A 25767-nucleotide genomic window follows, 5' to 3' on the forward strand; every position below is an offset into this window, starting at 1 on the left:
TCGATCGAAACAATTGCCTGACTTTTTGAGAATCGAATCCCTTTCTGAATCTTCTAGAAAGCCCCGTAATGACATAGGTATGATGTAAACCTGTCTGCAAAGTGCAAAGACCCTGGACCCTTACTGCGACCCGCACTCCGCTGCTTCAAGCAAAATGACGCAGTTGCAGGTTTTCCCCCTGGAAGACAGCAAATGCTTTGGACCCTGAAATTGTATGTATCTCCTCCTAGTGGAAAGTCTTTTGCGGAGAATGTATAAGGAACAGCCTCCAAGCTTGGTTGAGGAATACACAGAGTGTGGAGCGGTGGTGACTGGGGATTTGCTCGTGATGTGAAATCTCACGTGCTACTTTCTTATCAGTCCCCAAAGCCCCCGCTGTACCATGGTACGCTTGTTGTGAAATATCCAGAGTCAATAAGCATGTATAGAAATGGACTGACAAGTTCCAAGAGCTCCTTGGACGATGTTCCCGGTGATACCCAATGATTCGAACAGATTGGAGAACGCAACGATGCCGAACGTGGCTGCTTCTAGACATGAAGTATCAACTCACATCCGACGAAAGTTAGTATACATACATGATTCATATATAAACATTCAAATTGGCTGACTGTCGTGATTATTCTCACGAGTTGACATGGTGTTGGGTAACATCAGTCGAGTGAACAGGGGGCTGGAGCAGAAGCTCCGAAATAGTGGGACGTTGTCCACATCGCGGACCCGGTCCGATGAGGTTTTATTGGCCGCTAAGCTTGAAAAATAAAATCTCACGAGCCCTTGTCATGATAACTCCTCAGTAGATTTTTCTCATTGGTTGTTCCCAGGGTGAAAACTGTACAGATACTAGGCACTTTGCAACGCAAGCAAGGCCACGGGATGAGCTTAACCGAGAAGGAGCTTGCAGATACGAAGAGCAATTGCACGATAGCCAGGTTGATGAGGAACTTCCTGTCAGGAGATAAACTTTGTTTCTAACATCTCTTAATTTGAACATGGTTCATCTCGTGATAAAGATGGTCGGATATCTATATAGTAGTATACAATTAACTTTGAGAAGACCCCCATCAAGAATAGAGTAGTATACAAATTATACTGATCAACGAAATTCAACAAGCACCTGTTCCCTATCTAAGAGTTGAGTTTTGCTACAACATGTTATACATGTGACATCCGCTTCTTACTCGTTGTAGAACTATGGGTCGGATGGTTCATGCTGAATTGCTCTTCCCCACACACTCGGCTCCAGTTCATGACCCTGACGATCAGGCCATGCTATTGAGATCAAGCGTCGATGAACGTCTTCCCAGAGCCTTGATCCCGTAATATCTTTCCATGTATCCACAAAACCATGATATACATTAGCGAGATCATCCAATTTTGGTTCGTACGACTGGGCTTGGTGTTTCGCAATGCTGTACATCCCAAGAAAGGCTCTCCAGAACCAAAAGTTAGAACTATCATCTGATCCCAGGGCACCCATGTTGTTTTCAAGATCCTTCTGCATTATGCAGAGAAACCTCCGCAATAGACTAGAGTCCATGGCTTGGCCACCGTCCCAAAGCTCCAGAACACTATGCATGTACAAGCTCGACGCGGCACACATTCCAGACCACGAGATGCTGTACTTGACAGTTCCCGAGGATGACAACATGTCGTCCTCAAAGAGAGATGAGAAGTGTGAGCTGATAGTGGCACATAGCAATCGCGACTCTGAACCCTCGATCCACTCCCAGCTCGGATCGCACTTGTAACGGTCTTCGTTGGCAGTCTGTGTCGAAATAGTCACATGCTTCAGATGCTCAATCAATGGCGATGCATCGATGTTGTGGAAACAGGTAGACGAAGGAAGGATCGCGAAGAAGAACGGTAACAGTTTCATAGCGTTCAGTCGCATTTCGAGATGTCCAACATTCTGCGTCTTCCAACGATGAATGAGCGACACAAATGTTGAAAACTCGGCGGCATTGTTCTGGCGGAACATGGTCTTCAGGGAATCACTGCCCAGTATTCGAGCTTTGAAACCTTGATAGGCGTAGTGGGTACTGACAAATCAGTTGGGAACAAATAGAAGAAGAACTTGGATAAGACATACAGCAGGAGATATCTATTGGCAAGTTCTTCCTCGAGTCCTGTTCTGTTGCGAAAGTCGTCATCGAGGGGACTGAGAAGATTCACCGCGTTGGACAACCCGTTAATGTGAGCTTCAGTATCACCAACGTTTCCATACGAAGCCTTCGATCCGCGAACAGTCAGTATATCAAAACCCTCAAGAACGTGAAAGGAAAAGGACGATATACCTCGATGAAACAAAGAATGGAAACATGCCGGATGAAAGTCATCAACCCTGGCTGATGAATGTTCTGCAACCATCTGTTCAGGATGCCAATCGTTGACACTTTATGATAGAGGAACGTGGCGTTGTACGTCTGAAGATCACCGACAGTCCATGCATAGTGCAGACCTGCCACAAGAAGAGTGTCACGGAGGGCATCTGGATGTTGAGCAACAGATGCAAAGCTGCAGAACAGACTGGTAAGATTTGGCTAGGGTAAGCGGGCACAGGTACGTACATGTTTCTCGAGGCTTTTGCCAAGATCAAATCAGAGCTGTCATGACTGTGGTGGACTAGATTTATTAGTGGTGCTGTTGTTGAAGTGCAACATGACTCGAACTCACAATAATGAAGCAGTTCTCTTGAACGTAAGGACATGTCAAGACCCAAGCAGTCAAACGGCTCAACCGATTTCGCAAAAGGCGAATCAACGACCAGTGCCACGGATGGACTGTTAGAGCTGACTACCCAAGGTGCCTGCTCTCCAGGTAGGAAGATAGTTTTTCGATCACGGAGTGGTAACTCAGTGTCTGCAAACTCACACTCCCTTCCTGCACCGGAACATCGGGTACTACTCAACGGCATTAGCTAACCAACCAGATTTGGAACACCAGTGCAGTGCTCCTCGACTAAACAGTCGAATCAGGAAATCAAAGTCCGACTTACCACGTAGGCTTTCCGCCGTCGCAGCGTACACGGCGCTTTCGGCACGTCAGACACCCTGTCTTGCTACGCGTGTGGGGTCGTCGAGTCCTTGTAGCTGCGGTACTCATGTCGAATGACTGTTTTGTGTCGCTCGGATGCAACTCGTGACGGTGGATAAAGTAATCGACGATCACTGAGGGGTTTGCGAAATCAAAGAGGAGATTTGGCAAAGTAAAGGTTGAGGCGTTGATAAGTTTTGGAGACAACTCACCAGATTCATTGTTTGTCGATACATGCTCGATGTTGGAGTCTGCTGGAATTTTATCAAGCTAGATACTACACTAACACAGCACCCGATGTTTCCCGTCTGATACAGATAGTCTACTAGTGCTCAGCTGCCTGATCAAGTCTCCACTAACGAAAACAGAGTTGTTCTTCCAGGGACAGGAATGGCTGTCAGCCGGCTTAGAAGCTAGTAAGTGAAACTAAACCAACTCGAGACGCGTAGACGAGCTGACATAAATTCAAACTCCGCTGCTCTAGCCAATCAGGTCGTGCTTTTGACGAGTTTCCTGTCATCATATCCTTCCCGTATGCTCGGTAACTGTCAAGATTATTTAAATTCCAGATTCTGAAATTTTAGACTGTCGTAATCATTAATCAACCCGACTTCTGACGAAATAGCGGGACAACGGCCAGGGTTGAGGCCAGTGAGCATAGAGAAAGCCAGCATTAACGAGGCACCTTTGGCAAATACGTCGTCAATTTATCCCGAAGTCCGCAGCCAAGGTTCTCTCAACCGAAGCCCGAAATCCGATACAGATGTATATATATCATTAACTTGCGACGACATATCTGGACAGTACATCATCTCGTCCTTTTTCACTATTTCGAACAATTACCCTAAGTTCTCAATATCACAATTATGACACGCAAACCCTCCCTTGTCTTTGTCCCCGGAGCATGGCATACCCCGGAATACTGGGGTAAAGTCAAATCAGCCATGGAAGCTCAAGACTATAAGTGCATACCCGTCACACTTCCTACCACACAATCAACGAGCACCTCGGTCAACTTCTCCACCGACGTTAACGCCGTTCGTGAGGCTATTATGACAGAGACCGCTCAAGACCAGGATGTTGTTATCTTGGCCCATTCCTACGGCGGTGCTGTCGGTGCCAGTACCATCAAGGGCTTGTCACGGAAGAACGCAGAAGATAACAAAGGAAATGGTCATGTTATTGGTCTTTTCATGGTTGGAACGGGCTTTGTAGCTTCTGGAATATCCTTTCTAGATGCCGTTGGTGGCAAGCCTCCGCCATTGTGGGCTGCCGACTATGAGACCAATACCATGCCCCTCCAACTCGATCCAGTTGAAATGTTATACCACGACCTTCCCGAGGAGGAAGCAAAGTACTGGGTGGGAAAACTTACCGACCAGGCGCTGACGTCTGTAACTGACGGATACGAAGTCTCATACGAGGGGTGGAAAGATGTACCTGTATGGTATATCATGACCGCAGAGGACAAGAACCTTCCACTGGAGGTACAGAAGATGTTCGCACAGTCTGCGGAAAAGGCTGGCGCCGATCTGGTCGTACGAGAGATTGCAAGTGGCCATTCTCCAATGTTGAGTAAGCCTGATGACACTATTAAGTGTCTGGAGGATGCGCTTGCAGCGTTTACCAATTCCTAAGCTGGTAAGAATTGCCTGCAACAGTATGACAAAGCGGGACTCATGTAATAATATTATGAAATAGAGCTATATGCCAGAGGTTAAACTGAATAAAAAAGGTCTTGTCTAATATACGAGAATAATGCTTCAAATGGCATCGCGAATCAGAGGTGGAACAGAAGGAGGCAACCTGCAACAAAGCATCATACACCATGCTATAAAGGAACTCCCAATACAGAAACACTGGTAGCCTGTAAAAGCAGCACGTGTTTGTCTCTAAACAAGATTGAAAAGTGAAATCAGATGTCAGAAGTTGCATATGGACTCCTCTTCCTTAACTTGGCACCGCATTTCCAGAACAGAAATGGCGCCGGCGTTAACAATACCGCAATGCAACCCAGGAGTGTCATGGTCCAGTGAACCCCGATATTCCCATACATGGGCCTTGCAGCCATGACCATGCCGCCAGCAATGAGATATCTTGACATTGTGATACTTGCAAGCGCAATGGCGGAATGCTCCCCGTAGCTGTCGGTGATGTACTCGTAGCTGCTGACGTATATAGCCATAAGCACAACGCCAAATACAAAGCAGGCACCCAGACCACTCCATATTGGTATATTGCTGTCGTTTGTCCAACCCAGCCAGAAGAGGGAGATAGGAAGAAACGGTGCTGTAACGATAGCGGGCCACAGTCTAAACTCGGGTTCCACGACGGCTCCTCGGATGTGTTCGGTGTGATTTCGTGACCAATTGTACAATAATGGACTGCAAGCAGCGAAGAATGTAGCTCCGGACGCAATGGCGGCAAAGCAGGAGCCTTGGTATCCAAGAGTGAGAGAGTATGTGCGCTTAAAGATGTAGTCAAAGCCAGATAGGAAGCTGAAGAGTAGGATGTAGAGTAAGACCAGGTAAAGGCCAAGAACGATGATAACCGGTTCAGTGCGGAAGAATGTTGCTGGCAGTGGAAGAGTCTTGCCAAGTTGTTTCCAGAACGATGGTTGTTGCTCGTGATCTGAGATGTATCTTCGATCCCCAGTAGCACGACGTAGTTCTTTCGCTTTCCATGCCAGCAGTAGCGGAAAGTGTGTTTCTGGAAGGAAGAAAAAGGCGACCAAGAAAGCAGCTCCTGACATGATCAGGGTTACCCAGTTGGTCCATCGCCATCCTAGCTTTTCGTCCTGAACTATCCAACCACTTGCAATGGGAGCAATAACAGGAGCTATGAGAGTAAGGAACCGAGGCAAACGCGGATTTTCGGGCCTACTGACCTGCAATATTGGCCCAGGCGACTATTGGGAATACGAAAGCTTTCTTGACAGGTCGAAATTGGTCATTCACGCTTGCACCATTGATCGTCAGGGTAGCGCTAGCTGACAACCCGACAAAGTATCGACACACCACCTGTCCACCAAAAGTAGGCGTCATAGCCGATCCGAGCACAAAGAAAAGGTAGAACGCTGTAGCAACCAGGTAGGTGGGATTGCGTCCAACGGCCTGCGATAGTGGCCCTGAAAAGAGAGCGCCAGTTCCGACACCGAAGAGAAAGACCGCCGTTGAGACGTTCTCAGCCACTTGGCTGACATGCAACTCTTTGCTTGCCATGGCATTTCCGATGGAGTCTGCGGCACCAGACCAACATTGTGTGAAGACCAGGAGGCATATAATGACCATGCTTCGGGCCCTCGTTGTAATAAGCCAGTTCTTGGGGTCAAGGGGGTCATCGTCGCCTGTGCTTTGAACTATAAAGTCACTGTCGTTGAGGGAATTATGTCGACTAACTGGCTCATCACTGCTGAGTGGTAAGCTATTGCGAGATGGGCTGGTCTTCTGTTTCTCGACGGAGCTTGGATCGAGTTGGTATTCTGATCTTATCTGATTAGATATTTGTCGACGTTGGACCAAGGACCACATGGTACTGGTGAACAAGATGTGGCTTTCTGGAACAGAACAATTACTCGACACTTGGTAAAAGTCAGGTATCGCCAAGAATTCGTATGTTAGGTTTTATTTACTATCAAAGTCTAGTGTCCTGTCGCGTGATGCATTGCCATTATCCGTTAACGGCAATTATATTGACGTCAGTAATGACAGGTACCAATTGCCCATCCTCGTGCGCGATGACGTTCTACATTAGCTTCAAGCCAACTTTATGAGATTTTCGGAGATTCGTCTTAAGATGTGACATGTTTAGGTTGCAGGCTGAACACGAAGTCCCATTGGCACATTAGTACGCGGTTTAAGGCCAATAGTTAATCATATTGACCCAAACTAGAGAATCTCAACCAATAAGAAGCACCGGCTTACAGGTACAACCAATACCGGAAGTGTAGGTTGATCTTTGGCACTGGAATAATGATAGCGTTTTGATAGAGACCAACTACTTTAAGCTAGATGCATCGTACTCGCTCTGAACACGAGGATATTCGGATTTAGAATGACCCGATCTTCACAGAAACAAGCCTGAAACATGCCATTATATTGAGCACTCTATGCCGAGCGACTATGGAGGCGTCAAGTCGATGACGGGATTCCGGAACATGGCTTTGGAGCCTTGACAAAAGAACGACGAGCTGCTTTTGTTGTGGCTTAATCATGTAACTTGCTCTTATTGAAAAAGAGAGTTCCTCGGGTACGCCTGTGCAATCATCCACACCCACCCACCAATAGACTCATGATATTGAAATGCCTTGACCGCCATTGGAAGAAATGTTTGACCAAGATAATGGGAGCATACGTCATTGAGGAAGGGGAAAAGCATACTGTACAACAGATGATACGCGTCCCGATACTCGCCCTGAGCTTGAAACTGCAATTCGATTCGGACCTAATCATCAAGAATCGGCACTTGTCTAACCATGAGTCATCGACCTTTTCCAAACCCAGTTCAGCCGAATATGGCGTTTGCATCCTGTGTGGTTGAGAATGTTGGTCTTTCTTGAGGGCTTCATCCTTTGCCAGCTTAAACCTTTATTGAAAGCTGACAAGGTAACTAAGCCGTATCACTACAGTAGCAGTGCTGAAGGGCTTCTCTGGCGGTAATGCGTTCCTAATCCTTCAGGTTAGCATAGTCAGATGGAACAAGTAATTCTTCTCCTCACCCTTGGGTCGAATCGTAGCAACCGGTCGACAAGATTCATACCTTCTCTTGTTGCTAAATGCTCGTTACCACTATCAACAAAACTGACCCAAGGCTTCTCTTCACGATGACCAAGAGCTTCATATTCTTCCTGTTCTATCACAATTTCGAGCTGTTCAGCCAAACGATAGAGCTTTTCTGTTCCAAGAACCTTGGAGATTCTGACCAACTGGTCGAGGAGGCTGCTGCCATGAAAAAAGGGATCTTTCCTGAAAATCATTGAAGCTAGCATACTACCCAGACACCACATATCAACACTGCAATCATATTTCTCGTGACTCAAAAGGATTTCAGGTGGCTTGTAGAAACCTACGCAGCAGTCATACTCAGCCCCCGGCTCGTAGAACTCGGCCGAGCTCCACCCTATGAGTCGAAGCTACCAAGTTAATCGTCAGATAAGTTTTATTTATTGGTTATAGGGGAAATACTACCTTCCTTCTGTGATGGTCGATGACCACATTCAAGGGTCTCACATCGCGATGCATTACACCCAGGTCGTGTGCAAATTCCAATGCTTTTAGAAGCTCCTTTGTGTAGTAGCGAATGTCTGAATTAGTAAATCGAGGGTAAAGGGTCCGGTAGTCTATGTTCTCGATATACTCAAGGACTATACCGATGTCGGCTCCCTAGAAACCCATGTATTTAGCCATGATTTAGCGAGAGAACATTGAACAACAAACCTCTTCTCCTTGCACAACATCCACGATCTGCACTATATTTGGACCGGATCTCAAATGTCGCAGGATTTCGATCTCGCGAGCTATCCTGTCCCGGCTGTCATCTTTGAAGAGCTTCATAGCGTACACTCGATCGTTTCGACTGCGACACTCAACCACAATCGCGTGTCTTCCTCGACCTGAACAACAATGTGTAAGTATTGTCGCAGAAATTTACGGAGTTATAGTACCCAGCCTTCTAGGGGGCGTCAAATCGTAGAAATCCTGCAGCCCTACAACTTCTCGTTAGCATCTGCAGCACATATTGGATGCGTTGCGGCCAACGTACCTGGGTCTACGATTGGTTGGATTGGTGCCATTGTTCCAGTAGCAAGAGTCTTGGTGATTTGGGTGCTTGGATTGTTTGGGTTAGAATACGGCTTAGTCCAACATTGTTGAGTGCATGACGGAAAGAAATGCCGCATGGACGAAATGCTGATCTGTGGACTAGTAAGCAGTCTGCTGACTGCAGTTGGTGACAAGGCCAACCACGAACAATAACGCTGGTAATACTGGGTTACAGATTCGTTCGATTGCCATTAAAATACTAATATCTCAACTCCAATAAACCCGTATCTAGAGTAAGCCGATGATACATTGTCTGCTTAATTCATTTTCTTTCTTTGCAAGCTGCATCTTGGATAACGTGACTAGCATGGTAGCCATTACTCGGCCATAGATGAAAGGCATTTGCATTACTCTGCAAACCGGTTAAGAAATACATAAATTTGTTATTATGACAATGGACTTGATCGTCACCACAGTAGATTTGTTAGCCCTTGTTATTGCCAAGCCTGTTCTTCGTATACCGTCACGAAAGTGGCTCGATGCTAGTCTTTGGCATAATTCTGCGGTAAGGGTATATTTAGAACGGCAAGATGTCGCAATAAAAGCACAAATTGACGAAGTGATATCAAGGAACCCCGCGAAAACACCACTGCCGCAAGGCTGCTAGTGTTGAAATGGAAGGTGGTAAGGTCAACCGAAAGTCTTGGCTGTGATTGCAAGGATACATAGTGCCAGGATCAGAACGGACATTTAAACTATAAAGGCAACTGGGAGTGTTTGTCGCTCTACTCCTGGGTAGTAAATATGGAGATTAATACTCAAATCTCGTATATAAGTAGGTTGTAGTTTCGTCGTTGATTCTACGGTCCTTCATATCACTCGTCCCAAGTTTGTAATCGAGATGTCGTTCAAAAGGTTTATCCTACTCGGTGTTGCGGCTGTAGCCCTCGCTCTCCCCACAGGCAAGGATATCGTGCCTGGGAAATTCATTGTAGCGCTCAAGTCAAAGGATATTGATCTTGATCTCCACGCTCGATGGGTGTCCGACGTTCATGGACAGTCTCTAACGCGTCGCGGTGTTGAGTCTGGTGGGATTGACAAGAAGTTCAATTTTCCTGGCTTCCAAGGCTACTCTGGCTCATTTGACGAGGAGACGATCAAAATCATTAAGGCCAATTCCAGTGTGAGTATACAAACAAGTTGTCAAATTGCATGGATAGAGTTGACTCAGAAATAGGTCTTGTACGTGGAACCTGAACAGGTCTTTACCGTAGCATCGCCGGTTACACAGCAAAGTCCTCCTTGGGGTCTCTCCGCAATTTCCAACGCCAACCCTCCATCCTCGAGTGCATCCTACCATTACGACTCGACAGCTGGTGCAGGAACGTTTGCCTATGTCTTGGATAGTGGCATCCTCCTCGAGCACCAGGAATTCCAGGGTCGCGCTGTCTTTGGCGCTGACACGTCAGGTGTGACCAGCGAGAAGAGGCATGGTACTCTTGTGGCCGCTATCATCAACGGCGCTACATACGGAGTTGCCAAAAAGGCGACTGTTGTAGATGTGCAGGTTTTAGGCGACGACGGTGGCTCCACCAGTGGTATCCTGGCTGGTATTAGCTGGACGGTAAACGACGTTGTGGCTAAGAAGCGTGCTGGAAAGTCCGTCATCAACATGAGCTTGTCAGGTGCATCCTCGACTATCTTGAACGATGCGGTGCAGAAAGCTATCGACGCTGGCATTATTGTTGTTGTAGCCGCTGGAAACTCAAACCAGGATGCCTCAACACTAAGCCCTGCAAACCAACCCAATGCCATCACTGTGGCGGCCAGTAATAACAAATACCAGCGATGGACTCATTCCAATTGGGGATCGGTTTGCGACATCTTTGCCCCGGGTGAAGATATTTTATCCGCGTCTTCCACTTCTGCCTCGGCATCGCGCACATCAAGTGGTACATCGGAGGCTGCTCCTTATGTTGCGGGTGTCGTTGCTTACCTTTTGGGATTGGAGGGATCCCGTACACCGGCTCAGATTCGGGCTCGGCTCCAAGAACTGGCCATTAAAGACAAGATTTCAGATACCAAGGGGGTCCCAAATCTGTTGTTGTATAATGGAAACGGCAAATAATGGGTTTATGTCTATCTAGTATATGATCAAGATGATCAAGCATTTTATAAACTTGAATGGCAACTTCTGTATGCTGTCACAGCTAGATATGGCGAGGCTACCTCTGGTGTACAGGTAGTGCTACCCACTAGGCATTATTCCAGCGAAGAATTATAGTGGTACCTAATGCACGTCAGTGGAATATGGCATTTTTGCCGCCGGAGTTAACGGGGACCCATTTTCTTGCACTTGATCATCGGCCACTGTAATGTTAGTTCAACTGCAAGTCGGTCATCTTCTTAATGCTTATTTCTCGTCCAACTCGGGAATATGGAGTTAAGACATTAAGTTTGTTTACAGCAGTGAATCAAATATGGATCTATATAAAGTGGCATTTCTTGTTTACGTAGTATATCTCATCAGTAGCAAACATCTTACACTTTTTCTTCACTTGAAGCACTACCCAGCATAATAACACCATTAACTACATATTCATTCTTCAACATGGCCCGAGTTTGGTTCGTCACTGGCTCCTCCCGTGGCGTTGGCCGTGCATTAGTCGAGCAAATCCTTGCTGCCGGAGACATGGTCGTGGCAACTGCTCGCAACCCTTCACAGCTTGATGATCTGGCCACCAAATACGGGCCCGACAAAATTCTCGCTACGGCTCTTGATGTGGCTAACGCTCAAGAAGCCAGCAGAACTGTCAAGGAGGCGGTTGATAAGTTTGGTCGCATCGACGTGGTCGTCAACAACGCAGGCTACGCAGAGATGTCTTCCGTCGAAGACGCATCCCTGGAATCATTCCATTCACAAGTCAATGTCAACTTTTTCGGTGTTGTCAACGTGACAAAGGCCGTGTTACCTATCCTGCGACAACAAAAGTCTGGCCACATCATTCAGGTGTCGACGATTGGTGACCGAGTTGGTTCGCCTGGAATCGTCGCCTACCAAAGTGCCAAATGGGCTGTTGCTGGGTTCTCGACTGGTCTGTCCCGAGAAGTTGCTCCTTTCGGCATAAAAGTCACTGTTGCCGAGCCTGGTGGTATCAAGACTGACTGGGCCGATGCTGCCACCAGCGCTGCGGTAATCAGCGAACCTTACCAACAGACCGTTGGTGAGATGATCAAAATTAGAGAGGACAAGTCAGCTTGGTCCGAAGGTTCAGATATAGCAAGGGCCATCAAGCATCTTTCTGAGGTTGAAAATCCACCACTGAGGATTGTTTTGGGCCCTAGTGCGATTCCTTATGCTCAGATGGCAGCCAAGGCTCTTGCTGAGTCTGACGAAAAGTGGCTACAAGTTTCCAAGCTCGAGATTTGAACTTGGGGAGTAATCGGAGGTATGAGATAAAGTTTTGGGACACGCCAAAGTTGCTTAGGTTGGGCGTCTGCGTGAAAGTTCTTTGTGGGTATGTTGGAGACAATTATTTGACGTGAGCTTCAGTTAACCAACTTTCTGCAAAGAATACACACGTACATCACTCACCAAAGGTAGACACAAATAATATTATAAGTAAATTTGTCAAGTTCATTCCTATCGCATTTTCTCTGAGATCCCTAGTGTCAGGATCGTAGAGCCGGTTTCGTCCGTTGAAGTTCAGGTTAGCTCGGTTAGGGTCAATGGTGTCAAAATAAGCGGCTTAAGAGTCGGTTATGAGATGGCGTAAACTTACTTAGTAATATTGTCTTTCTTGCTTCCCACCCCTAGATCTGTTATCGCGTCCTTATCGGCAACTTGTCGGGTTCCACCGCTTCACCAAAACGCGCCATTGCGTCACAATTCCTCAACATCATTCATTCAATCACCACAATCAGCAACTCATTAATCCATGATGTACAGGGGAAGAGAAGCAAGAAGTGTGATAGCGTCTCTAAGACGCCCACATACACTTAGGTCTGCCAGTCCTGCATTGGCTGGTCTCAGAGCCAATACATTTCATACCACAGCCACGTCACAAACTGATGGCGTATTCAAAGGTCTGGCTGATCAGCGGAAGCCAATGCCTTGGATTGAAGCTTTCAAACGACTGCAAGAAGGGAAACCGGCTCATAATTCTGATGACATACCGAAAGAACGCGACTTGACACCGAGGAAGATGAGCGACAGCTATCATCGCGTCGTGCTACCTCTCAAGAAGGACCCTTGGCTGTCTGATACATACGTCAATTCGTCCGGTCACATTAGGTATGAATTCGTCCCTTCACCCGTTCCGATAACATATTGATTGCTCCGTCAGACTTGGAACACTGTTCATGGATCTTGATGCCCTTTCTGGTATCATTGTCTACAAGCACACAGGCCCAGGCGTTACCACAGTCACTGCCGCCCTCGACCGAATCACGATAGCTCATCCCCTCACTGAAATCTGTGATCTTGAGTATAGTGGTCAAGTTACGTATGCCTCTGGTCGAAGTAGTGTCGAGATTACTTGTAAAGTCGCCAAGGCCCGAGAAGAAGGCGAGCCAAGCAAACCTGAAGACGTCCTTCTCACATGCACCTTTACCATGGTAGCCTTGGATCCCAACACGCGCAAGCCCGTCAACATTCCTAAGCTCGAGCCCACCAACGAGGAGGAAGAGAAGATTTTCAAGGCTGGAGAAGCAAAGTCACTGTCCAAGAAGGAGACCTCTAAGGCTTCGCTTCTCCAAACTGAGCCTAATGATGCCGAGTCTGCACTAATCCACCAAATCTGGCTTCGGCAACTTGCCTACCATGATCCGAACAACGATCTTCGCCAACCACCCAACGTTGTTGCCATGTCAAAAACACAGCTTTCAACTGCGTCTATCATGCAGCCGCAGAATCGCAATCGACATCAGGTCATGATATTTGGTGGATTCCATTTGAAGCAGACGTTTGAGCTTGCCTTCTGTTGCGCGGCCAGTTTCGCTCATGCAAGACCAACCTTCATCAGTGCGGATCCCTGTACATTTCGCAATCCAGTCCCAATCGGAAGTGTTCTATATTTGACTGCGACTGTTGCTTACACTGACCCTCCTTTATTGGAAGAAGATGGCACTGAGCCTGGTTTCCCCGACAATGAGAACCCTATGACTCGTGTCCATGTCCGAGTCGATAGCAAGGTTCGCGACGTTGAGCATGGCGTTGCTAAGCCTACTGGCCAGTTCAACTATACATTCTCTGTGCCCAAGGATCTCAAGGTTCTACCTCATACGTATGAAGAGTATATGGTGTATATTGATGCTAGGAGACGTGTGGCGCTGGCTGACAGTCAGCGAAAGGAGGAGCAGCAGGCTTCCTCGGACATGAGACCCGAAGCTTCTGAGAAAAACTTGATTAGATAAAATACATCAACAATTCGTTGCCATGTTTATGAAGGTTGGATGTCAGGAACAACTCAATTTTAATCAGCACAAATATCAACGTGGTGCACTTTACAAATTAATCTCGGCACAGAATGAGAAACTTTACAAAAACGTATCATCTCACTGTCCTTTCCATGAACCCATAACTTCAGAAACCTCAGTGATGTTCAAATCAGGAAACTTGTCATCCAAAAATGAAAGGTCACTTGGTACCACATAGCGACCAATACCAGCTTGGTAATGGATCATTGCAAAGAACGCTTCATCTCCATCACCGTGCCCAATAGGAGGAAAGTCCGGAAAGAATGAGATCTTGCCAGACTTTAACTTTTCCAAACTATCAACAGCAACCTCAAATTTGGCTCCTATCAATTCGTTAATGAGATGATTCCGACTGAGTATTTAACAACGTACCCCGGGCTTTCTCAGCTGTTTGCACTAGCTCATCAAAAGAAAGCGTGATGCCTCGAATAGCGCTGATCTTTTGCCATTCCCCGATGTCCATCAACCGAGCTACGAATCTGGACATGTCTTGAGAGGTGATGAAGCTCGCTTGGACACTCCCATCACCGGGAATAGCTGCCCACTTCGACTTCATGTTGAGAACGTTGATCCATGGCTCAAGATTGGATTTCCAATGCGGCATGCCGTAGTAATCGAGAAACCAGCCATTGGCGATGCGTGTGTACGTAAGACTTGTCTTTTCTAGCATATCAATCGCTTCGAAAGTGTATCTTGACAAAGGAGAAAGTTCAATATCCCTGTGCTCAAGGTTAGTTGAAACTGAAGTTGAATGATCGTCGACTTACTCTTTCACATGAAGCACGTCGAAGCTACTGATCACGAATCTCTCCGTGGAAGTTGACCGCTCTGCCGCTTGGATCAAGTTCTTCTGAGCCTGGTTTGCTTCAGGCGAAACGACACTGATGGCGCATACGAGGATGTTGACGTTTGCTTTCTCGAGAGCTTTGGTGATAGCGTCGACATCGTTATAGTCTACCTTGAGATAGTTCACTGCGCCTGACGGAGGCCGTTCCTGGGAGGGTTATTAGCTTACAAGGAACGAAACATGAATTTATAGGGAGATTACCGATCGAGAAAGTGCATATACTTTGTGCTTGCCATACTCGACAAGGCCATCGACAATGGTGCTACCAACACTTCCGGTTCCACCAGCGACTGCTACGACTTTCATGGTTATGTTATGCTGCAGTGAGATTTTGATGATTGATAATGCTGAACACGCAAGGGTCAAGATGAAGACTTTATAGCAAAGGAATATTCTGGGATCCCTGACTAATGTCTTCTATTCCACTGTGATGTAGAGGGGAAATATTAATAACCTAGTGAAGTTAATTACCAATCCGAGAATGTTGATCCTCAGAGTTGTGGGGGGCGTATTTGTATTACCGTTTGTGGTAATACTGTCAACTTAACCAACTTAAAAAGCTGACCAGTCTCTCTTGGGTTTAATCCCGGCAACAGCGTCTACTGTGATGCTTCTTTTCAGTTCGGCAGGAATTTCATTCATCATGTGATTCAAAAAAGGTTGAAAATATGGCTGCGAGACAAGAATTTTTGATTAAAATGAATGGCTCTATTCTCGAAGTGGATCTATCAATAACATCATATTTCTCAACTTCAAGCGCACGGGATAGTAACCATTAGTTAGAGCTGACTTCGCTCATAAATAATAGGCTCATCCACTTCTAGCACCTCTTTCATATTCTCCCATAGCTTGACAGATTCAAAGACACTCTCACTTGGCTCGTGGCTTTCCACAAACCAACTGATACCAGTACAGTCCCTTGTATCGGCGTATACCATTGTAGATAAAGCGAAGCGATCGTTGGCGAACACCTCTAGAACATCTCCATCGCAGAAGATACGCAGATGTAGCTTCTCCAGCTCCTCTGATCCATTTCTGTCATAGTAGAACAGAGTGAAGGGGCCCGAGACAGGGGCTTTTTCGATATCAGTTTCGTTATTTGACATGGACTTGTTGATGGTGATCGTTTCATTTTGGGGAGAAAAGTGGATGCTTGTTCCTTGCGTCAAGTCTTTGTTGTGTCGGATCCAGAAGCCCATGCTTTGATCGGTTGGCGACACTTTAATCGTGGCTTCCAGTTCCCAACATCCAGAGTGTGCGTTGATGAGACCTCCCAGAGCTGCCGAGCTATCGAGGCTGTTCCAATACGCTGGTTTTCCTCGTCTGAGACCTTCCAAGTTCGGAAGTGGTCGGATACCAAGTGTTTGAACCGTACTAGACCCTCTTCCATTATCTGTGGCCTTGATACAACCAAGGTCCTGAAGTGGAGATGTGAGCGATCTTGTAACGTTGTCGACGGAGTACAGGAACAACTCTCGGGGAAGAGAAAAGTATCCTGTCCATCCCTTATTCTCGCGGCGTGCCAGAGTCAAGTCATCCTCCTTTAGCCATCCCCACACAATTCTGTTCTTCGTAATGGGATGCTCATACGAATTTGGGGCATATAGGCATCCATGATCGAGGATGCCGTCAAACTCTGGTTTGAGCCTGGGGCCCTCCTGTGTCTGCTCCAAAGAACCGGCCATCCACAATGACCACTGCTCAGCACCCTCCTTCGCCCCGGGCTTCACTCCACCTTCTGTTCCCATAAGCATAAACGGACATTCTTCGGAGTCGTTGTGAAGTGTCATAAAGTTGACGCATTCCCAGTTAACACCGAAATCGCCGCCCCATCGACCAGAGGGGCTATATCCGGTGGGGAGGTCGACTAAAGGACCGAGGTAGGTCCACTGGGTTAAGTCGGTCGGTGAAATAGCATAGAGGAACACAGTAGGTCCACCATCAACGATACCTCCTGATACGAAACCATACAGGCTTGCCTCGCCTCGAATCTCGTCCATAGCAGGCCATTCTGCCAGGAAAGGGTCCCGGAAGCCTGTGACAGTGACACCTTCGGGTTCGCCGTCCAGAATGGGGTTCTGCGCGCTCTTGTTCCATGTCTTTCCCCCGTCATTTGATGTGGCTACAGAGAGCCCAGCGCAGTTTCGAGTATATGGTAGAGTCCAGTGGATTGGAAGATGTGTGATGGACGAGTAGATAACTGTAAGCTGGCCTTCCTCGCCCTGGAGACCTGTTGGGTGTAGGCAACCTGTAAAGATGCCTTCCTTATCATATGACTCTGAGGGTTCCAAGACAGGGTTTTGTGTGTTTTGCTTCCACGTCAAACCATCTTTACTCGTGAGATGGCCCCAAGTGATGTCACCCCAATCGCAGGATTTGGGGTTCCCTGGTGGCAAAGTCAGCTGGGGATGCAGAATTGAGATGAGTCGTGGACTTACATTGATATGACAAGTGATATGTACCAGTAGAAGCATCATATCCGGGTGCACAAGGGTCGTTGATCCAGCCTCTTGGTGCTTTGAGATGGTATGTGGGTGAAGGGTGCCATCTTGGGCGTGGAGTTGTGTTTTTCACCGTCATGGTCACTGTCTATGATGGATCAATCCTTGGTCGTTCTGATGTTCGCTTTCAGTCAGTTTCTACTCAGTCAGGGCGATGAGAATCTGGAGGAATCGAACGGATATAAAACGATCAAGAATTCGTGGTAAGAGAAAACAGTCAAAAATGGGTTTTGCCTAATAAGTAGCTAATTCAGCCGACCTCTCTAGACCCCTCCACGATCGTCCGTCCGTCTGCGTTACCCGTGTCGTCGGACCGACATGGACCAAAGAGATGCAACGCCAATCAACAGACAGAAACGGGGTTCAAGTGGTGGATCCCTTCACCGTAAGGTGCAGATCGTCTCTTCGCCTCTTTGTGTTTGATCTTTTCCAGACTGCCGCTAAGAACGCCCCCTAAGAATCTCGACGGTCCGAGATCAGAACCCAATGTTCCCTGTCATGCCCGTTCGGATTGCCCCCGCATTATTCAGGTCCACTGGAGTTTTGCTTTTTTAAAAGAGATAACCGATTATTTCCCCTTGCAACAACAAAAGATCAATTGGTGAGGATAGACGTACGTGTCAGATGTTTTACTGCAGGTGCAAATGCAGGGAGTTGATAGCGTAGCTAGTCTCACTACCATCTTAACCGCACGTGTAAGATTTCATCATTTGGAGACTGCATGCATGAATGAGAAGCTGCAGACTATTTGCACGTGACGCTTTGTTTTATAATGACCATTCCATGTTGATACAAGTACAGGTACACGCTCTCATAATGGTACTCCAGCGTATATCTACCTGTTTCCCTCAACTTCAACGGCACCAGTGCTATGACCAAATTGATCCACGCGCGCCTTTGCAAATTTCCGTGCACTCACTCTGTGTTCGAACAAAACATCCAATTCTCCAAAAGTCCTGCCTTTGGGTTCTGGTAATCGGAAATACGCCCATACCATGATCAGAAAGCAGAACGCCGCCCAAAAGAGACCTGTTTTTGCACCCCAGTTCCATGCATGCACACCAAGCATCCTTGGCATGAGGGTATTATTGACTAGGCCAGCCATATTATTAAAATTACGCGCGAGCACAATTGTCTTGGCTTTGAGGCGTGTCGAAGGAATCTCCGCGACGATAGTGTAACAAACTGGTCCAACCGCCAGATCGTAGATGAAGGTGTAGAAAATTAGTAGACTGCCGACTGCCCAAGACGGACCAGAATTCTTTTGTGGTGCAAAGCCGAGACCACCGACAACAAGAAGAATTACGAAGAGGCAGCTTGTGCCTGCGATATAGAGACTGCGACGTCCGTATTTGGACATGAGAAACCACGAAAGAATGACTCCGATGGCTCCGACGGAGTATTGAACAATATTGAGGGTGAACGCATTGTTTGATGATAATCCTGCGCGCTCATAAAATTGGACGGAGTAGCCCATTAAAACACTGCCGCACATAGCTTGAGCGACATATGTAATCGACGCAATTTCAGTACGTCGCAAGTCAGCTCTCATGAAGCAATGCCAATAGTTGGTGCCTGCAGACGTGGCCTTTTCAAGCTCATTCGTTTCGTGAATCATTGACACTTGAGCATCCGCATCGAACTTGATATCTGGCTGAGGACTGACGAGTTTAAGGATAGCTTTCTTAGCATCGTCGTGACGGCCCATTCGCACCAACCACCAAGGCGATTCTGGCGCAAAGGCTGTACCGAGGATGATAAACGGTGGCCAAAGCCATTGCAAGGCAAAGGGAACGCGGTAAGACCATTCATTATCGAGATCTAAAAGTCCACGGAGGACTCCAGCCGATATCAATTGGCCGATGACCCAGCAGAGGTTCACATAGGCTGTGAGATAAGGCCTTAAGACGACCGGGGCAATATCAGACGCGTATGCAAGCGTCAATGTCTGAAACACGCCCCACGGGATACCCATGAGAATCTGACCCGCGAGAATCATCTCGATATTCTTGGCAAAGAACACGACGAAAGTAAAAGCGATCATGATGATCTGGGCCAGAATCATGGTCTTTTTGTACCCGATGGCATCAGATACCCAGCCATTGAGATACAGGCCAAAGATCTGGCCACACATACCGCCGACTTGGATGTACGTCTGCCAGTCAGCTGAAATTACCATTCCACCATCGGGATTTGGTTGATTGCCATATTTGTTACGGAATCTGCATGCTGGTTAGCCTTGTACATCATTTCAGACCGGGACAGGGAACTCACGATTCGTAGCCGTAGAAGGAACCAATTAGGGCCATGTCATAACCCTCCATAATAATAGCCATGGAGAAGACTAGCGAGAAGAAGATGGCTTTGGGGTAAAGTCGTAGGGCGTCTCGAAGCGTCAGCTCATGCTCTAGCGCGGTGGCGGCGCTGGCTTCAGAGTGCTGTGACTGCCCCTTCATCTCGTCGTTGGCAGTCTGTTTGACTGTTGGGTGCGGCTTTTCGGACGCCATTGCTGCTGTGTTGGAAGGCGAGATGGTGTCTAGCGACGCGCTTTCTCCGTCACGATCCATGTCCGAGAATAAGGTTTGACGCAAGGGACGATTTTAACCGCCAGCAGGGTCAGAAATTGAGGGACTATACCTGATACAATTCTTCTGGAGTCAATTGACAATGTGCAGCAATGTCAGTCTTTTCCAGGCTCGTAAACTCCTGATGTGAAACCAATGGATTGGCTTGACACGGCGTCCAAATCAGCTCATCTCCGAAGTGAAGCTAAAAAGGAGTACCCGTCATTCCCCAACCCAAGTGTTTTCTTGCCAAGCAACTCGTCGGTCCGGGGAAAAAGTTTGATATCACTGGTTAGACTTTCGGGTAAGAAACAACCGGCATCTGGGGACGCCGTTGAATGATTCTGGGGTTGGCGACTTGATGCGACACGATAAGGCCAAGGAAATCTGGGGTTAAGGAGAAGGAGAAGATCTGGGGCTGAGGGGCGAAAAATGGACTGAACTACGGGGGCGTTCCGTCGGTCCGACAGTTTGTTGAAGCTTGGACTAAGAGTCAAGGATGTCATGTGTTCGTATTGACAGTATGTCGGTCCGACGGTCTTTATCGAGAGTGACCAGATGGACCAAGGTGGAGAAGAAAAGAACAAATGCCAGTATGTATCACTACTTGATGTTGATAGTACCATGTATAGTGTTGAAAACTTCCCATATATCAGTCATTAGACATATGTAGTACAGTCATGCTACGTGGAGCACTGCCTCGTCCTATCTCAAGTAGACAAAAGACCCGGTTTGACCTTGGAAGGAAAGCGAAACGGTGGAACCATAGGGATGGTGATATGTGCCACAGAGACTCTGGAGCTATCCGATATGCGAACCCATGACCCACTGTGCAACCATACGGCCTCATCTGAGATGGACATGAAGTCTGAAGGAAAAGCTGAACTTTTCCCATCAGGAAATCCTGAGCTTCGAACAGAGTCACGGATTTTGGACTCGTAATAAGCAACATTTTCTTCGACCACGAACCTGTCATCAACAGTACCTCGGATCTCGAGGATTTGACAAAAGAACTCCTCGATAGATGTTGCGTCCACGCCCACAAAGCAGAAGACAGCAATTGAGTCCGTCGATGGTTGCCCTGATGGAAGGTCCACTACAAGCTTTACCACGAACACAGCCCCAAACAGATTATCAGTGAGTGGACGCAAAGCATGAGTCCAGCAATGGTGATCTACCTCCGGTTTGGTGGAGATAGCACTGATCTTACTGGGGCAACTCACAGTGACAAATAGACCAAACCTAGGAGCATTTATTGACATCGGTGACTGCGCCATCAAGAGCTGTTGGTCTCTTGGGCCTGCAACATATAAGCTCGATAGAGGTATACCACTGACATTGTTGATAGGCGTAGGTCGATGAGGAAAGGAGAATCTGGCATAGCGTCGAGATAGGGGAAGCTTTTGCAAGACTATGGCGACATGTTGCTTAGTATCATGGCAGGCAACATCGAGTACAGCCAAGTAGCGACAGCCCTTTGAGTCGAAGCTCCTATAAGCCGTCGTAGGCCAAAGGGTTCTCGTATACGCAATAGTAAGAAGTTTTAGACTAATCGATAGCCCAGAATTGCTTGTGGCGTATGACAAAGAATCGTTGGCCCATGGTGGTCTGTAGTATGAACCAGAGTTTTCAAACGTCTTTGGTGATGGCGATAGCATGCTTGGCCAATTTTCAGGAACGCATTCCCTGTTCCACTCCCAACAGAATATTGACTGATCATTCGAGACACGAATAATTTCTTCTTGGAGTCGAATGAATGCTTTGTTCCCTTCCCCGTATAGTAAGGGCATGTTGATATCAAAGATGCCAAGCATACAGTATGCTATATCCTCTACTCTCGTTGTTTCGCGGTGTGACACCCAAGACATGCGCTCGCTGACGCTGACTTGATGGATATTGTCTCCGGTATGATCTTTCTTGATCTTCGTGATTTCAAAAATCTTCTCAGATAGGGAATTTCTTGTTCCGAAAACGGACCAGTCTTTGGCGAAAAAGATGAAAGACTTGGGTGCTAGAAGCTCTTGTAGCGTCCATCCTCTAGTAAACCAACGAGAGGAAGAGAAGGATTGCAGGTCGCCAGGCTGTACATCGGCAAGGTAGGCATAACAAACTGAAGAGTTTTTGTACCAGCTGAACATGGAATTGATTGCCTCACTCAGCTCTGCAGAGCTTCTTTTGTCGATACAGTTCGTATCGCACCAGAGATAATCGTAACCATCGAGGCGAGCTTGATGACAAGACTTTTGTATTTTGTCAAACCCAGATTTTATTCTGAAGTCAGACAAATTGTCTTGCCAGTCGACGAATGATACCTCCTCATCGCCCCAAGTGTGGGATAGGATGGCATATGTCGGGATGTGGCTCTGAAACTCCTCAAGCTTTAGAGTTTTGGTGTTGATGAGCCTCATTGTCTGCTACATGCGGGGTAAGAGCGCAAAATTAAATGCTCTGTAGATTGTAGCTGAATAGATAATCCACTCTTTGCCGGAAAGTGGGTGCGTGGAATGAATATCTGCCCTGCGGGTATGAAGGCCGTATTGGTGAAAAGGCTTGTTACGTTGACAGCTTCCTAGGCTGGAAGCAATTCGTTCCATAGCACGGAGTGTGGACATGTTGAAGCTACGGCGCGCCCTGCCACTGACGTGATGGGGCTGTTTTAGTGGACTTCAAGGCCCACTGATCTATAAGTAATGAGTGCCCGCAATCCATTCCATTCCGACACCCAATGTTCATACATACTATCTGTCACTCATAACAATTGCGAACCCTGCCAAAAGGTTGATCATAAATCTCATCGTAACCCATCCTCCACCATGTCTTTGATGGCCCAAGACCCCGGCGAGCTCTCCCTGAGCAAACTTCTATCAACTCTCACTTCAACCCTGCACCCAACCATCTACGTCTTTGCCACTTATACAGACCTATCAAAACTACCACCATTGTCCGAGACTCAGATGCTGTTCAGAGAATCCGAGGGCGTGACTGCAATTGTCAGCAAGGAATATGCAGAGTCTCACAACATGGACTATTTCTTCCCTTGCAAGATGATCAGTCTCAATGTCACATCGAGCTTGGAAGCTGTGGGGTTCATGGCAGTCATCGCTACAAAACTGGCAGCGAAAGGAATTGGTTGTAATCCTGTCAGCGGGTTCTATCATGATCACATATTCGTACCTCTGGGTCGAGAGGATGAATCGTCAGAAGTCCTTGCGCAGATAGCGGCAGAAAACAAGAACAAGGCATAAGAGAAAGCATAACAAGGATGCATCTGAGGGACTTCAAAAATACATAGGAGAGACTACATATCAAGTGTAATCATGTTGATCAATGGACGATTTCATGATAGGATAACCACTCCGGCTTTCCTGCGATTTGCTGCGAAACTCTTAAGCTGCCTTGATCATCTGTTCCGTCCCTATTGCGCTTTTCGCGGTCTTTTCTCCCATAAACATAATGACGCAACCAATCCTGCAGCAGCCATAGCTGTCATGAAGATATTTTGTTTGTTATAACCTTCAGCAAACACTCTTCTAACGGCCAGCTGTTGAATCGGGTCCAGATCATCGATGGAAGATATGGAGTCAAAGATCGCTACCGCCTGGTTCGCAGACACGATATCTGACAATCTTGGCTTCAGATGGTTGTTAAGAATGGCGGCGCTACATCATCATCAGTTTTCTGTATCTTCACGGTTTGTTAAAGCTGGACTTACCATATAGCTAGCGATACTGTGCCACCCAGGACTCTGATCTGTGTCAAGGCGCCCATCATCACGGCTCGAAGATGTCAGTATTTCAAGCTGTAATCACTAATGATAGATTATTGCTTACATAGATTGGCTGCAGAAACTACAATCCGGGCAAAAGTCAAAACTGTAGTCAGACCCAATCCAAACCCGATGCCCATGAGTACTTCGTAGCCATATTGTGCGTTTGGCATCTTGGTTGAGGCTGTTGGTAACGAGCACATCAAGCCGACACCTAGTACCTGCAGTGCCGCAGCAACAATGATGGGGTATACTGGCGGGATCTTTGCATTACCAGTGAGGTATCCGGAAAGAACAGTTGCTGCAGGTGATGAGAGCATCATTGGGAGTAAACTAATGCCAGCCTGAGAAGGGGACATGCCATATACTGCTTGAGCTCTTTGTGGGATGTTGACCACCATTGATACGAAGGGGAATCCGACAAAGCATGTTGTTCTATCGCAATTCAGTATAGGATATCGGGATCAAAGCTCACATAACTCACAGAAGCATGGCACTGCATATCCTGTCGTCGCAGATACTTGGAGGAAATACAGGTTCTTGCTTACTCGATGAGTGCTCAACATGCACTTCCCAAAAGCCGAATCCAACAAAGAACACAATTGCGATGACAAGTATGGATATCACAACAGCACTATCCCACGGGTATCGGGTACCTCCCTCTTCTAGGGCAAATACAAGTAGGACAGATGCTGAAAGTAGTAGAAATATGCCAAGGTAGTCAATACGCACCCAATTCGAACGACTCAGCTTAGAGCGAATAATCGGAATGAGCGACGATCCGGACGACTGTTCGGATGCTGGCAAGAAAATGGCCACAAGAATGAAAGCCAGGGCACCCCCTGGGACACTTTCATCGTGTCAGCACAGAGACTATTGGACATACAGATGGGACGTACTTGAGGAGGAAAACCCAACGCCAGGTGGAATGTTGACTAATGACACCACCAAGGATAGGACCCAAAACACTTGCAGTGACAAAGACAGTCGAAACAATTCCCATGTATTTTGCGTACTTGTCAATGTGCACTAGGACTGGAGCAATTGCCAAGATCATGGAGTAGATGCCAGATGCACCTATTCCCTGGAATGCGCGGAGAATGATGCTGAGGGAAAGTTCAGTGCCTAGACAGGTAGCGAAGCGGTGAGAACTCACAGGTCAACGACGTTACTAGTGGCGCCGCAAAGGCCAGAGAACACCGTAAAAATCAGAATAGCGAGTAAAAGCATGGTTTTCTTTCCAAATACATCACTCAACTTGGCATATACAGTTAGGAAACCTAGCTTCGTCAGTGGCCTGTTTTTCAACAACATCATGTAATTGGCAGACCGGTGTACGTCAAGAGATAAGAGGTGATGATCCAATCTCTTAGTATGAATCCATTCAGGGCGTCTGTAATAGAAACTAACGATGTGCTGACAATGGTGGTTTCAAGCGTGGAGAGGAAGAGACTCAACCATAACCTAGGTAGCTAATGTTAGACGGTGTCAAACACGGAGAGAAATGGTAAAATCTCACGCTGCAGTCAGACAGTAGAACCTCCAACCTTTCAGATATCTGACCTCATTGTTATCTTCTGTAAGGTCTCCTTGAGCTGGTACAAACACCTGGTCGGTATCGGAGGTGGGTCTCTTGTCGTTATTTCGCTGGGTCGCTTGTTCTGTTCTAGGGCTACTAAGGTCAATTGTTTCAAGGCCATGCCCAGACACTTGGGCCCGACTTGTAAGGCGCTGCATTATGACAGATGCTATAGCGTTTAGTCGGCAGTGATGCTGGCGGGAAACTCAGGGAAAGTCCTATTTATTGATATGTGTA

At 47.1% G+C, this 25767-nt stretch overlaps 12 protein-coding genes across 12 annotated transcripts; 5 read left to right on the forward strand and 7 right to left on the reverse strand.

The window, feature by feature from the left end:
• Positions 1 to 1008: 1008 nt before the first annotated feature.
• EDB82DRAFT_169404 (uncharacterized protein) lies at positions 1009 to 3409 on the reverse strand. The gene is made up of 4 exons (XM_065607112.1): positions 2571 to 3409; positions 2298 to 2517; positions 2093 to 2232; positions 1009 to 2042 (listed from the first exon to the last, which is right to left on the reverse strand). Exons 1-4 carry the CDS (start codon positions 2915 to 2917, stop codon positions 1193 to 1195), a joined length of 1557 nt encoding a protein of 518 aa, XP_065464799.1. The 5' UTR covers positions 2918 to 3409; the 3' UTR covers positions 1009 to 1192.
• Positions 3410 to 3902: 493 nt separating this feature from the next.
• On the forward strand, positions 3903 to 4673 carry EDB82DRAFT_545461 (Alpha/beta hydrolase fold-1; the record flags this gene model as incomplete). Its single annotated transcript, XM_025734725.1, has 1 exon — positions 3903 to 4673. One exon carries the CDS (start codon positions 3903 to 3905, stop codon positions 4671 to 4673), a length of 771 nt encoding a protein of 256 aa, XP_025585502.1.
• Positions 4674 to 4951: 278 nt separating this feature from the next.
• EDB82DRAFT_461070 (major facilitator superfamily domain-containing protein) lies at positions 4952 to 6680 on the reverse strand (the record flags this gene model as incomplete). The annotated part of the gene is made up of 3 exons (XM_025734726.2): positions 6668 to 6680; positions 5924 to 6616; positions 4952 to 5874 (listed from the first exon to the last, which is right to left on the reverse strand). Coding segments are annotated over exons 1-3 (1617 nt in total). The 5' UTR covers positions 6669 to 6680.
• A 962-nt stretch (positions 6681 to 7642) lies between these two features.
• On the reverse strand, positions 7643 to 8827 carry EDB82DRAFT_555433 (kinase-like domain-containing protein; the record flags this gene model as incomplete). Its single annotated transcript, XM_065609653.1, has 4 exons — positions 7643 to 8167; positions 8223 to 8417; positions 8472 to 8647; positions 8797 to 8827. 4 exons carry the CDS (start codon positions 8825 to 8827, stop codon positions 7724 to 7726), a joined length of 846 nt encoding a protein of 281 aa, XP_065464800.1. The 3' UTR covers positions 7643 to 7723.
• A 594-nt stretch (positions 8828 to 9421) lies between these two features.
• EDB82DRAFT_461076 (peptidase S8/S53 domain-containing protein) lies at positions 9422 to 11295 on the forward strand. Its single transcript, XM_025734728.2, has 2 exons — positions 9422 to 9978; positions 10033 to 11295. The coding sequence occupies exons 1-2, from the start codon at positions 9697 to 9699 to the stop codon at positions 10921 to 10923; spliced, it is 1173 nt and encodes a 390-aa protein (XP_025585505.1). The 5' UTR covers positions 9422 to 9696; the 3' UTR covers positions 10924 to 11295.
• EDB82DRAFT_498795 (uncharacterized protein) lies at positions 11291 to 12528 on the forward strand. Its single transcript, XM_025734729.2, has one exon. The coding sequence runs from the start codon at positions 11407 to 11409 to the stop codon at positions 12223 to 12225; it is 819 nt and encodes a 272-aa protein (XP_025585506.1). The 5' UTR covers positions 11291 to 11406; the 3' UTR covers positions 12226 to 12528.
• Positions 12529 to 12632: 104 nt separating this feature from the next.
• Positions 12633 to 14250, forward strand: EDB82DRAFT_498797 (HotDog domain-containing protein). Its single transcript, XM_025734730.2, has 2 exons — positions 12633 to 13089; positions 13142 to 14250. Exons 1-2 carry the CDS (start codon positions 12734 to 12736, stop codon positions 14208 to 14210), a joined length of 1425 nt encoding a protein of 474 aa, XP_025585507.2. The 5' UTR covers positions 12633 to 12733; the 3' UTR covers positions 14211 to 14250.
• Position 14251: 1 nt separating this feature from the next.
• Positions 14252 to 15568, reverse strand: EDB82DRAFT_445244 (uncharacterized protein). Its single transcript, XM_025734731.2, has 4 exons — positions 15322 to 15568; positions 15041 to 15267; positions 14646 to 14992; positions 14252 to 14596 (listed from the first exon to the last, which is right to left on the reverse strand). The coding sequence occupies exons 1-4, from the start codon at positions 15424 to 15426 to the stop codon at positions 14352 to 14354; spliced, it is 924 nt and encodes a 307-aa protein (XP_025585508.1). The 5' UTR covers positions 15427 to 15568; the 3' UTR covers positions 14252 to 14351.
• A 156-nt stretch (positions 15569 to 15724) lies between these two features.
• On the reverse strand, positions 15725 to 17848 carry EDB82DRAFT_461086 (glycosyl hydrolase). Its single transcript, XM_025734733.2, has 2 exons — positions 17559 to 17848; positions 15725 to 17506 (listed from the first exon to the last, which is right to left on the reverse strand). The coding sequence occupies exons 1-2, from the start codon at positions 17698 to 17700 to the stop codon at positions 15900 to 15902; spliced, it is 1749 nt and encodes a 582-aa protein (XP_025585509.1). The 5' UTR covers positions 17701 to 17848; the 3' UTR covers positions 15725 to 15899.
• Positions 17849 to 18456: 608 nt separating this feature from the next.
• Positions 18457 to 22593, reverse strand: EDB82DRAFT_545469 (uncharacterized protein; the record flags this gene model as incomplete). The annotated part of the gene is made up of 4 exons (XM_025734734.2): positions 18457 to 19843; positions 19896 to 20172; positions 21015 to 22266; positions 22297 to 22593. 4 exons carry the CDS (start codon positions 22591 to 22593, stop codon positions 18457 to 18459), a joined length of 3213 nt encoding a protein of 1070 aa, XP_025585510.2.
• Positions 22594 to 22909: 316 nt separating this feature from the next.
• Positions 22910 to 23538, forward strand: EDB82DRAFT_498803 (ACT domain-containing protein). Its single transcript, XM_025734736.2, has one exon. It carries the CDS (start codon positions 22999 to 23001, stop codon positions 23428 to 23430), a length of 432 nt encoding a protein of 143 aa, XP_025585512.1. The 5' UTR covers positions 22910 to 22998; the 3' UTR covers positions 23431 to 23538.
• On the reverse strand, positions 23539 to 25761 carry EDB82DRAFT_498804 (major facilitator superfamily domain-containing protein). The gene is made up of 8 exons (XM_065608582.1): positions 25471 to 25761; positions 25282 to 25415; positions 25108 to 25231; positions 24851 to 25057; positions 24436 to 24801; positions 24016 to 24386; positions 23898 to 23961; positions 23539 to 23844 (listed from the first exon to the last, which is right to left on the reverse strand). Exons 1-8 carry the CDS (start codon positions 25686 to 25688, stop codon positions 23601 to 23603), a joined length of 1728 nt encoding a protein of 575 aa, XP_065464801.1. The 5' UTR covers positions 25689 to 25761; the 3' UTR covers positions 23539 to 23600.
• Positions 25762 to 25767: the final 6 nt, after the last annotated feature.

This window comes from Fusarium venenatum (assembly GCF_020744135.1).
Source record: "Fusarium venenatum strain MPI-CAGE-CH-0201 chromosome Unknown EDB82scaffold_2, whole genome shotgun sequence".
NCBI classification, from domain to species: domain Eukaryota; kingdom Fungi; phylum Ascomycota; class Sordariomycetes; order Hypocreales; family Nectriaceae; genus Fusarium; species Fusarium venenatum.